The sequence below is a fragment of the Lepidochelys kempii genome, chromosome 14 (assembly GCF_965140285.1).
Source record: "Lepidochelys kempii isolate rLepKem1 chromosome 14, rLepKem1.hap1, whole genome shotgun sequence".
NCBI lineage: Eukaryota > Metazoa > Chordata > Testudines > Cheloniidae > Lepidochelys > Lepidochelys kempii.
In genome coordinates, this window is record NC_136393.1 from 29,586,367 (window position 1) to 29,599,062 (window position 12,696).

The window sequence follows — 12,696 nt, forward strand, 5'->3', positions numbered from 1 at the left end:
ACTATTTCTGTCTATGTATCTTTTTTGTAACTTAAGGTTTTGCCTAGAGGGGTTCTCTATGTTTTTGAATCTAATTATCCTGTAAGATATCTACCATCCTGATTTTACAGGGGGGATTTCTTTATTTCTATTTACTTCTATTTTTTATTAAAAGTCTTCTTGTAAAAAACTGAATGCTTTTTCATTGTTCTCAGATCCAAGGGTTTGGGTCTGTGGTCACCTATGCAAATTGGTGAGGCTTTTTATCCAACATTTCCCAGGAAAGGGGGTGTGCAAGTGTTGGGAGGATTGTTCATTGTTCTTAAGATCCAAGGGTCTGGGTCTATAGTCACCTAGGCAAATTGGTGAGGCTTTTTACCAAACCTTGTCCAGGAAGTGGGGTGCAAGGTTTTGGGAAGTATTTTGGGGGGAAGGATGCGTCCAAACAGCTCTTCCCCAGTAACCAGTATTAGTTTGGTGGTGGTAGCGGCCAGTCCAAGGACAACGGGTGGAATATTTTGTACCTTGGGGAAGTTTTGACCTAAGCTGGTAAAGATAAGCTTAGGAGCTTTTTCATGCAGGTCCCCACATCTGTATCCTAGAGTTCAGAGTGGGGGAGGAACCTTGACAGCTTAGAAACCAGATGATTAATAGAAAGAACTCAATTTTGTTACTCATATTTTATATAAAATTATTTTTTAAAAAATCTCTTGGTTTTAAGCCAATCTCATGATTTCAGGGGGCAGTGTGTGTGTCTTTTGACACATCGATCTTGGACACTGTGGGGTTGGTGATGCTGCCTTTCCCTCGAAACCATCACACCATGGACCAACCTGGCATTGCCACAGCAACTATGACCACTGCCTTCGTCGTCATGGCAACTGTGGCCAGTGGATGTGAAAAAAACCTCATAATAAATTAACGCCTGAAAATGAACATGGGTTTTTGGTGTGATTTGGACTCATTTGTTAATTAAAAATAAACAAATAAACACCTAATTGTTTTTACTGTTAAAAAAATAATGGTTTCTTCCAGCTAGCTCTTCCCCGAGGATAAAGATGGGACAGTCCCCGATCTCTGATTGGCTGCTGAGCCTTACGTGGTACATCATATCTCCGCCGCCAGCTTGAACGTGCGAGCAGGCAAGCCCCTGGCTTCCCTTCCAAGGAGAGAACACCGGTGCGGGTGGATCACGTGACCATACTGGTGGCGCTATGGGCGTGTCCATGTTGGAGTCTGCTACGGGCGTCGCCATATTCTCTTCCCTCGTTGTCGTCACCATCTTGCGTTACGGCAGGAGCAGAGGGCGAGGTAAACAGCTGGCACCCTAGAGGCCCCGGATGTTACTTTCTCTTCAGCTAGACCGTAAACCAAGATGGCGACGCCCACCGTGGATCCAGGATGGCGGCGTTCACGTGTGATTACTAACGCTCTCACTTTGAGCTTATTTATTTACCTCGGTGAGAACTGAGCCGAGCGATCTCTCTGAGCCTGCAGGGATGTTTCCCTCTATCCCCTCCCGGGGGCAGCTTGAGGGCAGAAACGGGGCGGGGGCTGCGCACATGGGAGCCGCCATGTTGTACGGCAGATATGCAGACGGGGAAAGAGGTGTCCCGGAAGAGCGGGTTCCGGTTCCGCTTGGCCTGGCTGGGTTGCGGGGAGGGGCTGCAGCTAGTTGCTTAGCCTGGAGAGTAAGAGGTAAATAGAGCAGGTCGCCCCTACCCCGGGGGTTGTCCGCCCCTATGCACTGAGCCGAGGCCCCTGGGGGCGGGACCAGGGCCCGGGGTACATGGGGGTGGAGGTAGCCGGGGCAGGGTGCATCGAGGGGGTTCAGGGCGCATTTCGGTGGGTGCAGTTTGCGATGTGGGAGGGCTGGGTGCATTAGGGGAGGGGTGGTTGCATGGAGTGTTCGGCTGGGTGCAGGCGTGGCAGGGAATGGGCAGCTTGCATTGGAGAGGAGGTTGATGTACTTTGTTTTGGGGTAGAGGGGTGCTGGCTGCATTGGGAGGAGGGGTGGGCGCAGAGGACATTGGAGTGGGTGCAGCTTGCATTGAGGAAGGGGCAGTGGGATCATTGCTGGGCACATAGGGGGAGGGGGGCGCTGATTGGGTGCAGGGTGCATTGGGGAGGAGGATGTGGGGTGGATGTAGAAGACATTAGGGTGGGTGCTGGCTGCATTGGGGTGAGTGCAGGGAGCATTGGGGAAGGGGCGGGGGTGTGTGCTGGGTGAATTGGGGAGGAGAAGGTGGGGTGGCTGCTGGGTGCATTGGGATCGGGGAGAGGGCGGTTGGATGAGTGCAGGGTGGCTGCAGAGTGCTTTATGGGAAGTAGCAATAGATGGGGTAAGGAGTAAATAGCATGGGATGAAGTGGGAACCTGGTGACTCTTCTGTGTCCATTTAAACGTGACAGGGTTCTCTTCTGTCTGGGGTGTGTATGTGTATCTGGTGGGGTGGGGAGTCTTGGTGCTGACAGGGGTCTGCCTTACTCTGTTGGTGTCTGGTACAGAAAGCAATGTCTGATTCACTCTCTGCCGCTTATTTTCCAGCCTCCTCTCATATCTCTGCAGATCCAGCTGGACCCCAGTTCTCCAGACTTCACGCTCTGAGCCCCCCCGGGACTGGCTCTCATCAGGGTCTCGCTGGGGCTGGCAGTGGGGGGTGGAGGCGTGTCTGGCTCTCTGCCACTGGAGATTCTTCTCCACCCCCTCGGCGAGCTCCCTTCCTGGCTTTTGGTCTCTGTCTCAGATTGCTGAGTCTCCGTGGTCCTGATTCTCTCTTCTCCGAGCTAGCCATCCTCTGACTGGGCAGCGAGAAGTGGTTCAGATGCTGGTACAAGGAGGGACATCCATCTAATACCTCCTCTCATGCCTTGTTGCTTGATGCCCCAGCCACTCTCCAAGCTCTTGCTGTAACCCAGGGCTGCCGCAACCATTCCCAATTCCCTGCCTGCTCATGGCTCGTATGTTGGTGTGACCCAGTGGATGGGCCCAGCACTAAGATGCCTGCGTCCCTGTGAAGGCTTCACCGGCGGCCTGCCTGCTGAGGAAGACCTGATACTGCCAAAGGGAGGAGTGGCGTGGGGGCCCCACAATGGAGGACTCAGACCAGCGGCTGGTTCTGGGTATGAACGTGGGGGATGGGCGCCAGACGCCTCCTGGGGAGCTGCGGACACCCACGCAGGAGGGTGAGGAGCTCAGGGCTCCTATCCCTGAGGATGTCTGCAGTGGTGATGAAACCAAGATGCCGTTGAGGGACGAGGAAGACGTGGAGGAAGAGTTGGATCCCAGGATACAGGTGAGGGCTGGCTGTACCTGGCTTTCTCTAATGCTATCAGTCACTGGTGTGGATGTGAGCTGCGAGCCAGTGGGAGCTACGCATTCCCATGGGGACCTGCTCCATAGGGGATGTCACAGCCCCAGCTGCAGAGCCTGGATGTTTAGCTTGAGCTGTGGAGACTCTTGCTTTTAGCACTGGTTCAATTCCTGGTGTTGGTTAAAACGGCCCCCCGTCACCAGGGTCTACATTTGTACATACATCAGAGGGGCAAAGGCGTGTGTAGTCCCTATTGCAGAAGGCAGTAACCTGTCCTTGTGTGGTAAACTGGTGTAACCTCCTGTGTGGAGACTTGTAATCCAGTTCATAACAATTTATCTTAATCTGATTCATAGAATCATAGAATATCAGGGTTAGAAGGGACCTCAGGAGGTCATCTAATCCAACCCCCTGCTCAAAGCAGGACCAATCCCCAGTTAAATCATCCCAGCCAGGGCTTTGTCAAGCCTGACCTTAAAAACTTCTAAGGAAGGAGATTCTACCACCTCCCTAGGTAATGCATTCCAGTGTTTCACCACCCTCCTAGTGAAGAAGTTTTTCCTAATATCCAACCTAAACCTCCCCCACTGCAACTTGAGACCACTACTCCTTGTCCTGTCCTCTTCTACACTGAGAATAGTCTAGAACCATCCTCTCTGGAACCACCTCTCAGGTAATTGAAAGCAGCTATCCAATCCCCTCTTTCTTCTCTTCTGCAGACTAAACAATCCCAGTTCCCTCAGCCTCTCCTCATAAGTCATGTGTTCCAGACCCTTAATCATTTTTGTTGCCCTTTGCTGGACTCTCTCCAATTTATCCACATCCTTCTTGTAGTGCGGGGCCCAAAACTGGACACAGTACTCCAGATGAGGCCTCACCAATGTCGAATAGAGGGGGGCGATCACGTCCCTCGATCTGCTCGCTATGCCCCTACTTATACATCCCAAAATGCCATTGGCCTTCTTGGCAACAAGGGCACACTGCTGACTCATATCCAGCTTCTCGTCCACTGTCACCCCTAGGTCCTTTTCCGCAGAACTGCTGCCTAGCCATTCGGTCCCTAGTCTGTAGCTGTGCATTGGGTTCTTCCGTCCTAAGTGCAGGACCCTGCACTTATCCTTATTGAACCTCATCAGATTTCTTTTGGCCCAGTCCTCTAATTTGTGTAGGTCCCTCTGTATCCTATCCCTGCCCTCCAGCATATCAACCACTCCTCCCAGTTTAGTATCACCCACAAATTTGCTGAGAGTGCAATCCACACCATCCTCCAGATCATTTATGAAGATATTGAACAAAACCGGCCCCAGGACCAACCCCTGGGGCACTCCACTTGACACCGGCTGCCAACTAGACATGGAGCCATTGATCACTACCCGTTGAGCCCGACAATCTAGCCAACTTTCTACCCACCTTTTGGTGCATTCATCCAGCCTGTACTTCTTTAACTTGCTGACAAGAATACTGTGGGAGACCGTGTCAAAAGCTTTGCTAAAGTCAAGAAACAATACATCCACTGCTTTCCCTTCATCCACAGAACCAGTAATCTCATCATAGAAGGCGATTTAGATTAGTCAGGCATGACCTTCCCTTGGTGAATCCATGCTGACTGTTCCTGATCACTTTCCTCTCATGTAAGTGCTTCAGGATTGATTCCTTGAGGACCTGCTCCATGATGTTTCCGGGGACTGAAAAAAGCCCTCTTCACTGAGGGCTTGTCTACAAGGAGAGATTGACCAGTAGAGCTATAGTGGAATAATTATCATGCTGTAGCTATGCCGGTATCACTCCCTGCATGGATACGCTATTCTGGTATAAAAATGACTTTCTTCTGGAAGTTCGAGGGGGAAAAAAGGTGGGTGAGGTAATATCTTTTATTGGACCAACCGAGCTTTCAAATTACATGCAGGTTTTCAGGTTGGGGAAAGGTACTCTGAGTGCCACTGCGAAATACAAGGTTGAAGGGATAGTTTAGTGTAAGTAGTTAGCACATATTCTAAGGGGCCATTCAAGGTGAAGTGGCCTGTTAACACAGAATAACAGAAGTTGTCCAATAAAAGATATTACCTCACGCCCCTTAACTCTCTACAACAATGCTCATCCCAGAATAATTACTTGCAAGCAAACAGTCACTTTTATTCTGGACTGGCATATCCTCTCGTGGGGGTACACGGGTGTAGCTATTACAGGATAATAGTATGCTGGACAGTTTCCCTATGTAGACAAGCCCTGAATTAAATTAAACTGATTTCTAAAACATCTTTGAATTGGATTAAGGCTTTGTCTAGATCAGGATTTAAAAGTGTCCTTTGATCCTGTTATCTCACTTGATCTAATTAACACCTCCTGGGATTCCAAGACAAAGCAGCTGTAACTGCAGCTTATGCTAAACTGGTCAAATTAAAAGCCTTCCTAGGATCCTGGTAATGTAGGGCTGGAAGGGACCTCGCAATAGCCTGTAGTCCAGCCCTTGTTGTCTGTCCACAGCTTAGAGTAGGGACTGTCTTTCTTTGTGATAGTACAGTGCAGCCCCTAGGGGCTACCGTAATGTATGTGACTCAGGTCATGATCAGAGATCCAGGATCCTTGGTGCAGGGTCCCATCCTGCCGCCTCAGGGAACAGCAGAGCTCAGGTGCCATTAGACAACTCTGATCATCAATAGATCTCAGAGCTCATTAGGTCTCTGGTCCAGGCCCTTGCTGTCTCGCATCTCGATTGCTGCAGCATCTTCCTCCCTGGCCAGGACCGGTCCCATCTTCTTACCCCACTTACGTGTGTTCAGAACGCTGCTGCTGCAAAGATCATTTTCCTGTGGGACCCCCCCCCCCCACCTCTCTGCGAGCTCCCCATTGGCTCCCCTTCGCATCTCACACACAAACTGCTTATCTTAAGGCTCTTCATGGCCCTATCTATCATCCCCCCTGTGCTATTGAGATGTGGAGCCCAGCCTCCACTCTGCTAGTGACACCAGCCTTCATCACCCACTTGGTAGATTTTCCCAGCAGCACCTCCCTGCTGCCTGCCATGTCACCCCTGTCTGGAGGAGGGGGAGCAGCAGCTCCCATAAACACCCACCAAGCCACCTAAGTGCCTCCTTTGCCGCGATACCTACATGACTCTCGACGTTGGGTAGGAGCTGTGGCTGCTGCTTATCGCTCTGATCAGACGTGACTCATTGTTCCTTTGCGCTCCCCATCCATCTGTCTCAGCCTGTTGTCTCTTGCACATCTATGTTACTGCAGGTGTTGTACATGGTGCCTAGCACGATGCGGCCATGACCATAATACTTGTTGTGCCATCAGAGAGCCTGAGTCCCTGGCACAAAGCCCTGTCCTGTCTCCTCAGAAGAGGTACACACAATGATCCCCACCTCTCCTCTAGTACTTCTCCCCAGCAGAGCCAAGTGTTCTACAGATTTATCAGCATTTCACAGATGGGGAGATGAGGCAGAGAGGGGCAAAGCGACTTACCCAAGGTCACCCAGCAGGCCAGCGGCACAGCCTGGTATATGCTCTGTGCACTAGGCCACACTGTGTTTGTGGTGCCATCCCCCGCAGCTGTGCCGGGAGTGGAAGGGGTGCAAGGAGGGGCTCTCGCAGGCTGGGAGGGGGGCCTGTCGGGGTGGTGCTGTCCTGCTGAGCTGGGCGTAGCATTGGGGCAGGTACCTGAGCCTCCTGTTCTGCTTCCCCCTTGCAGGAGGAGCTGGAGCATCTCAACCAGGCCAACGAGGAGATCAACCGGGTGGAGCTGCAGCTGGATGTGAGTAAGCGCTGGGCTCCCTGTGGGGCCGGCCGCCTTGCCTCAGACTGAGCACGACCCTGCCACGACCACCCTTATGTTACAGCCCTGTCCAGGCCATGGAGATCCCCGGCAGCTCCCACCGATTGTCTCCGTGCTGGGCCAGCGAGCCTGGCTGTTACCTTGTGGTGGTCGCGGCTCTTACTGGGCATTCAGTGACCCTTGGAGCTGCTTCTGTAGCCCCTGTGCTGCCCTGTGAAGCCAAGCAGAGTTGGGCTGGGTTAGCACTTGGAAGGGGGCAGGGGTGCTCTCTGGTAGTCAGTGTCCCAGTGTGGGGCCTGTGCTGAAGGGAGTGGGTTGGGGCTCAGCAGGGGCCACTCTCCCTTGGTGGTCAGTGCTGGCCCCAGTTCCCCATTGCAACATTAGGGGACGCTGTGCTGCAGGGAGCAGTGCAAGGGTCAACAGGGAGTACTCTCCCCTGGCGGTCAGTGGTGGCCCCAATGCTTCTGCTCTCCTCCCCACTGCAGGAAGCCAGGACTACTTACCGCAGGATCCTCTCTGAATCCGCCAGGAAGCTCAACACCCAGGGCTCCCAGCTGGGGAACTGCATTGAGAAAGCGCGTCCATACTACGAGGCCCGTCGCCTGGCCAAGGAGGTGTGAATGCTCTCCTCTGCCCTGCCTGGCGTGGCCACCTCCCTGGCACATGCCAAAATCAGACTCCTGGGTTCTATCCTGGCCCTGGGGAGTGAGTGGGGTCTAGTGGGTTAGAGCAGGGGGGTGGGAGTCGGGACACCAGAGTTCTATCCCTGCTCTGGGAGAGGAGAGAGGGCAGGAGTCCCTTGCCCTACTCTCTCTCTCCGTGTGACTTTCCTCTCCCCTCCATGCAGGCCCAGCAGGAGACGCAGAAGGCAGCGCTGCGGTACGAACGAGCGGTCAGCATGCACAATGCTGCCCGCGAGATGGTCTTTGTGGCAGAGCAGGGCGTCATGGCCGACAAGAACCGTCTCGACCCTACCTGGCAGGAGATGCTCAACCATGCCACCTGTAAGGTGAGATGTGGGTGTGGGGCCGGAGGTTGTACCACCCATGTAGGGGGGAACCACACCACTTGCAAGGTGAGACATGGGGGAGAGAGGGGGCTGTACCAACCACATGGGAGGGAACCATGCCATTGGGAAAGTCAGACATGGGGACTTGGCCAGAGAGCCATACCAATCATGGGGTACAGGGGAATTATACCAACCACATGGAGGTGCTGACAATGCTACCTGCTAGGGGAGAGCTGGGGGACCACATTGGCTGGGCACAACGGGAGGAGGACTTTGCCATCTGCCTGGTGAGAGCTGGGAGCATGGACATGGTGGAGGCAATAACCAAATGATCACACCATCTGCCAGAGGAGGGGTAGGGGTGCCACAAGGACCATACCAATTGCACAGAGAAGGGGGGGTGGTAGGTTGCACCCCCCTGGCGGGTGACAGCCTGAGTCCCTGTCAGGGAAGGATGGATGGGGAGGGGTGATGGAGCTGGATGGGGAGGGGTGATGGAGCTGGATGCGGTGTGCGTGGGAGGATGGGGAGTGGATGGAGGAGACTGAGATCTGCAAGGCTCTGTGTGTATGTGAGGGCACAGGCTGGGTGGGAACAGGGACCTGCTCTGAGCTGTATGTCATCCTGCTCCGGCTGCAGGTGAATGAGGCGGAGGAGGAGCGGCTGCACAGTGAGCGGGAGCACCAGCGTGTCACCCGGCTCTGCCAGCAGGCCGAAGCCAAGGTGCAGAGCCTGCAGAAATCCCTCAAGCGCGTCATCGTAAAGAGCAAGCCCTACTTCGAGCTAAAGGCCCAGTTCAACCAGATCCTCGAGGTGAGGCGTTACAGCCCCACTGAGATCCTGGGGGGCCGGGGCACACATCCGCCCCCGCTGAGATCCCAGCATCCCTGTGGGTGGATGAGCAGGTATATGCCTGCTTGCCCCTGCTGAGATCCCAGCATCCCAGGGGGGGCACACACGCATGCCCCCACTGAGATCCTGGCATCCTCAGGGGGGCCAGGGCACGTGCACGCCCCGCCCCCGCTAACATCCTGGTGTCAGTGATTTTGAGGGCTGGGTGTGTGCGCGGCTGGGGTGGGACATACCCACCCCTCTGAGATCCCACAATGCCCTGAGTGACGTGTTGCTGCTCCCTACCCAGGAAGGGATGGATTTTCTCATGGGTGCTCCCCTCCCATGGCTGTGGGGCCTGAGGCAGGGGAGCAGGGAGAGATGTGAGGCTGTGATTGGGTTTAGAGAGGAGTGGGATGCGTGTGTGTTTGTCTGTGCGCACACGTGTGGATACCTGCAAGGAAGAGTGGGGGTGGGGCTGAGCATGCAGGGGGTGGACTGAATTTATAGGATGGAGAGAGGGGGGGTGTCTTTCTATCCTGGGTTTGGCTCCTCCTCTCCATCCCCCCCTCCCCCCCGGAGCACAAGGCCAAGGTGATGGGACTGGAGTGGTGGGGTGGGCGGGAAGGGTTTGGGCACATTGTGTGGTGGCAGAGGGAGCTGTCGGACCCCTGATGTCCTCCAACCCCCAGGAGCACAAGGCCAAGGTGACGGGGCTGGAGCAGCGGGTCTCCCAAGCCAAAATGCGCTACTCGGTGGCGCTCCGTAACCTGGAGCAGATCAGTGAGCAGATCCACGCCCGGCGGTTGCAGCGCCTCATCCAACGCCGGGCCTCGCCGGTAGGGGCGGAGGCGGGGGCCGGGCTAGGCGCCGAGTGCCCCCCCACGGACACGCTCTCCATGCTCAGCCTGCAGACCATCGCCTCCGACCTGCAGAAGTTCGACTCGGTGGAGCATCTGCTGGGGCTGTCGGACGCCGCCAGTCTCAACAGTGATGAGCTGGAGGAGCAGGAGCGGCGTCGGGGCGGGCAGAGCCAGTTCAAGCACCACCGCAGCGTCAGCCTCTAACCCACCTTCCTGGCCCTTCCCCTTGGCAAGCCCAGCCGGAAGGGGCTGTGCCGTGGTGAGGAGGGAGTGCGGTGGCTGGATGCTGCGGCACTAAGGCGGAGCAGCCTTTCCCGGGGTCCGCGAAGCACCGCTGCTTCCTAAGGGGGGCCCAAAGACACTGCACCTCCTGGGGACGTTGCTCATTCTCTCCTCCCCCCCCGGCCCCCCGCACTTCCATGAGTGCCCTCTGACACTACACCTCCCAGAGGGCATTGCTCATCCCCTCCCCCCCAGGTGAGTGACCCCTGGCACTGCACTGGGTGACCTCTGGCACTACGCTTCCCAGGGGGCATTGCTCATCCCCTCCCCCCCAGGTGAGTGACACTGTGCTGGGTGACCCCTGACACTGCACTTCCATGTGGGCGTTGCTATACTGACACAAGTAGCATGGAGGCTGCTGATTCCAGCCAGCAGGGCTGTCTGGGTACCCTGGGGCAGGGCTCCATGCTGGAGGCAGGAGCAGACATGGCCCTTTGCTGGAGCAGTGTCACCTGCAGACCCCGCTTCCAGCATGCACTGATCAGAGCACCCAGTTCCCTTGAGCGCAGTGTGCTGGCAGCTGGGGTCTCCCCAGAGCAAAGACAACAGCACACTATTCGTGGTCTGCTGCCTTCACCGACCTGGTCTCCGGCACTGCTACATGTCCTGGGGACGGGGAGCAAAACTAGCTGCTGTCTGACAGACTACATTCCTGGTGGGGGCATAGGCCCTGGCCTGGGGCTACTGCATGTGTACATCCTGGGGGACAGGGCGGGAGCTATGGAACAAGGGCCCTATGGTGTCAGCTCTCTGATAGCTACAGCCTAGTTCTTGTCCCCAAGCACCGGCTGGTGAGGGCTGCTGCTGAGACATAAAGATGGCCTGGAGCCAATGCCCTCTCCTAGTGTAAACACAGACTGGGTCAGTCCCCTCTGCCTATCCTGTGGAGCCTGCAACGCTCACTGGGTGGGTTGCTCACTCACCTCCTGCAATGTAACAGGGATGCTCCTGTGAGAATTTGGGTGCTTGTGCCTGGGGTTCATATCCCAGTGGCAGAGGTTATAGGAGCAGCCAGTGCAAACTTTATAGCCTTCCCCGCTGCTCAAAGGTGGCTGGGCTCAGAGATGCCTGGAGTCTGCCCTATGAGCAGAACACCTTCACCCGAAAGATGGCAAGGAGCTGATTCCTTCCCCCACTAGCAGGTAGCACCAGATGGTTCACCCTGGGCAGCTCCTTGTACTCTTACCTAGCCTGGTTCCTCCAGATTTCCTAGGTCAAATCCCACTCAACTCTTCCTTTATATTGAGACAAGTAAGTGTCAAAGCTGCGTGGAAAGTAATTTGCACTAGTTGGTGTGGGGATGGGGGGCCTTGGTGTCTGTTGGGAGGGGGAGTTCCTTGTGCATATCCTCTGTCCTGTAGCCCACTCTGGGCTCATCTGTACCCCCTGTGGTCTCCCAGGAGCTGGGGCTGCCTCCTCTCTTGTGATGGGTGCCCCTTTTCGGGGGGAGGCTGTTGCTGCTGCTGTGCCCTGGTGTGGCTTCACTCTGCTGTGGCTGTGGTGATAACTCTGCCAGTTTGAGGCAGCCCAGTGGATCTGTATGAGTGAGTGGCTGTGCTGTGTATTTTATTTAAAGTAAAGATGCCCTGTGGAGACTTGTGTGTGTGTCTCTGTCTCATGATTCAGTGTAATCCTGGATTGTCCACACTGCAGACACACAATATTGCAGCCAGTTCCCAGGACTCTCATCTGATCTGGGTACAACACAGGGATTAGCTGTGTGCATGCAGTGGTTGCTTTTTGTAACTACTCGGCACTGTTTCAGCCTTGGAGCTTCATATTCACTGTACAAATCTGCAAAGATTAACTCCACTAGCTGGCAGGAGGAGTTGGCTGTTATCCACTAGAGGGGGATATTGGACAGTTTGCCAGGGTGTTACAATTTCACAGTACAGTCTGGTCAGCTGTATTTTTTTTTCACTGCACTGCCAATTTGTGTGTAGTGGGGAAATCTTTACAGCCATCCCAAAGTGCCTCAGCAGACTAAGGGTTTATCTACACTGGAAAATTTTCACTTACACTGATATAACTCCCTTCATGGGCACTCCTGTTCCAGAATGAGTGGCTTTTTAAAGCTTAGCTTAAACTACTTTACTTTGAAAGTAACAAGCTTAAAATGGAAAAAGGTCACTCTTAGTAAGAATAAGTGTCCATGTGGGGAGATACACTGGTGCAATTATAGTGGTTTAAATTCACTTCTGTCATACCATGGAAGAAGCTTCCTGTGTAAACAGGAGATTAACTATAAAGATAAATTTTAAGTGATTATAAGTCAAAACACAAGAAGTCAGACTTGGTCAAATGAAATAAAAGGAAAATGCATTCTAAGCTGCTCTTAACACTTTCAGTGCCCTTACAACCTTAGATGCTTCTCACCACAGGCTGGCTGGTTGCCCTTCAGCCAGGCTCTCCTCTTTGATCAGCACTTCAGTTGCTTGGTGGTGATGTCTGTAGATGGAGGTGGAAGAGAGAGAGCATTGCAAATGTGTCTCTATTTTCTCATGTCCTTTCTTCCCTCTTGACTTTGTCCCCCAACCTTCAGAGTAAAGTGAGCATTACCTCATCGCAGTTCCAAAGTGACCAAAGGAAGGGGGGTGACTCCCTCGAAGGTCTAACAAATTTGTTTGTTGCTGTCTAAGCC

At 54.2% G+C, this 12,696-nt stretch overlaps 1 protein-coding gene across 4 annotated transcripts; it reads left to right on the plus strand.

Annotated features, from left to right (window-relative positions):
* The first annotated feature begins 1,343 nt into the window (after positions 1-1,343).
* On the plus strand, positions 1,344-11,654 carry SH3BP5L (SH3 binding domain protein 5 like). Of its 4 annotated transcripts, none has more exons than XM_073311787.2 (7): positions 1,344-1,439; positions 2,527-3,274; positions 6,987-7,049; positions 7,556-7,684; positions 7,918-8,079; positions 8,719-8,892; positions 9,603-11,654. In XM_073311787.2, exons 2-7 carry the CDS (start codon positions 3,071-3,073, stop codon positions 9,975-9,977), a joined length of 1,107 nt encoding a protein of 368 aa, XP_073167888.1. In that variant the 5' UTR covers positions 1,344-1,439; positions 2,527-3,070; the 3' UTR covers positions 9,978-11,654. The 4 variants fall into 4 exon arrangements, with proteins under 4 accessions (XP_073167888.1, XP_073167886.1, XP_073167890.1 ...); XM_073311785.1 differs by lacking the exon at positions 1,344-1,439 and adding an exon at positions 1,575-1,677; XM_073311789.1 differs by lacking the exons at positions 1,344-1,439; positions 8,719-8,892 and adding an exon at positions 1,575-1,677.
* The last annotated feature ends 1,042 nt before the right edge of the window (positions 11,655-12,696 follow it).

Coding starts and splice junctions, on each gene's coding strand:
- SH3BP5L (XM_073311787.2), top strand. CDS start 3,071: ATGGAGGACTCAGACCAGCGGCTGGTTCTGGGTATGAACGTGGGGGAT. Junction 8,080..8,718: donor TCAACCATGCCACCTGTAAG/GTGAGATGTGGG, acceptor CTCCGGCTGCAG/GTGAATGAGGCGGAGGAGGA. Junction 8,893..9,602: donor AGTTCAACCAGATCCTCGAG/GTGAGGCGTTAC, acceptor TCCAACCCCCAG/GAGCACAAGGCCAAGGTGAC.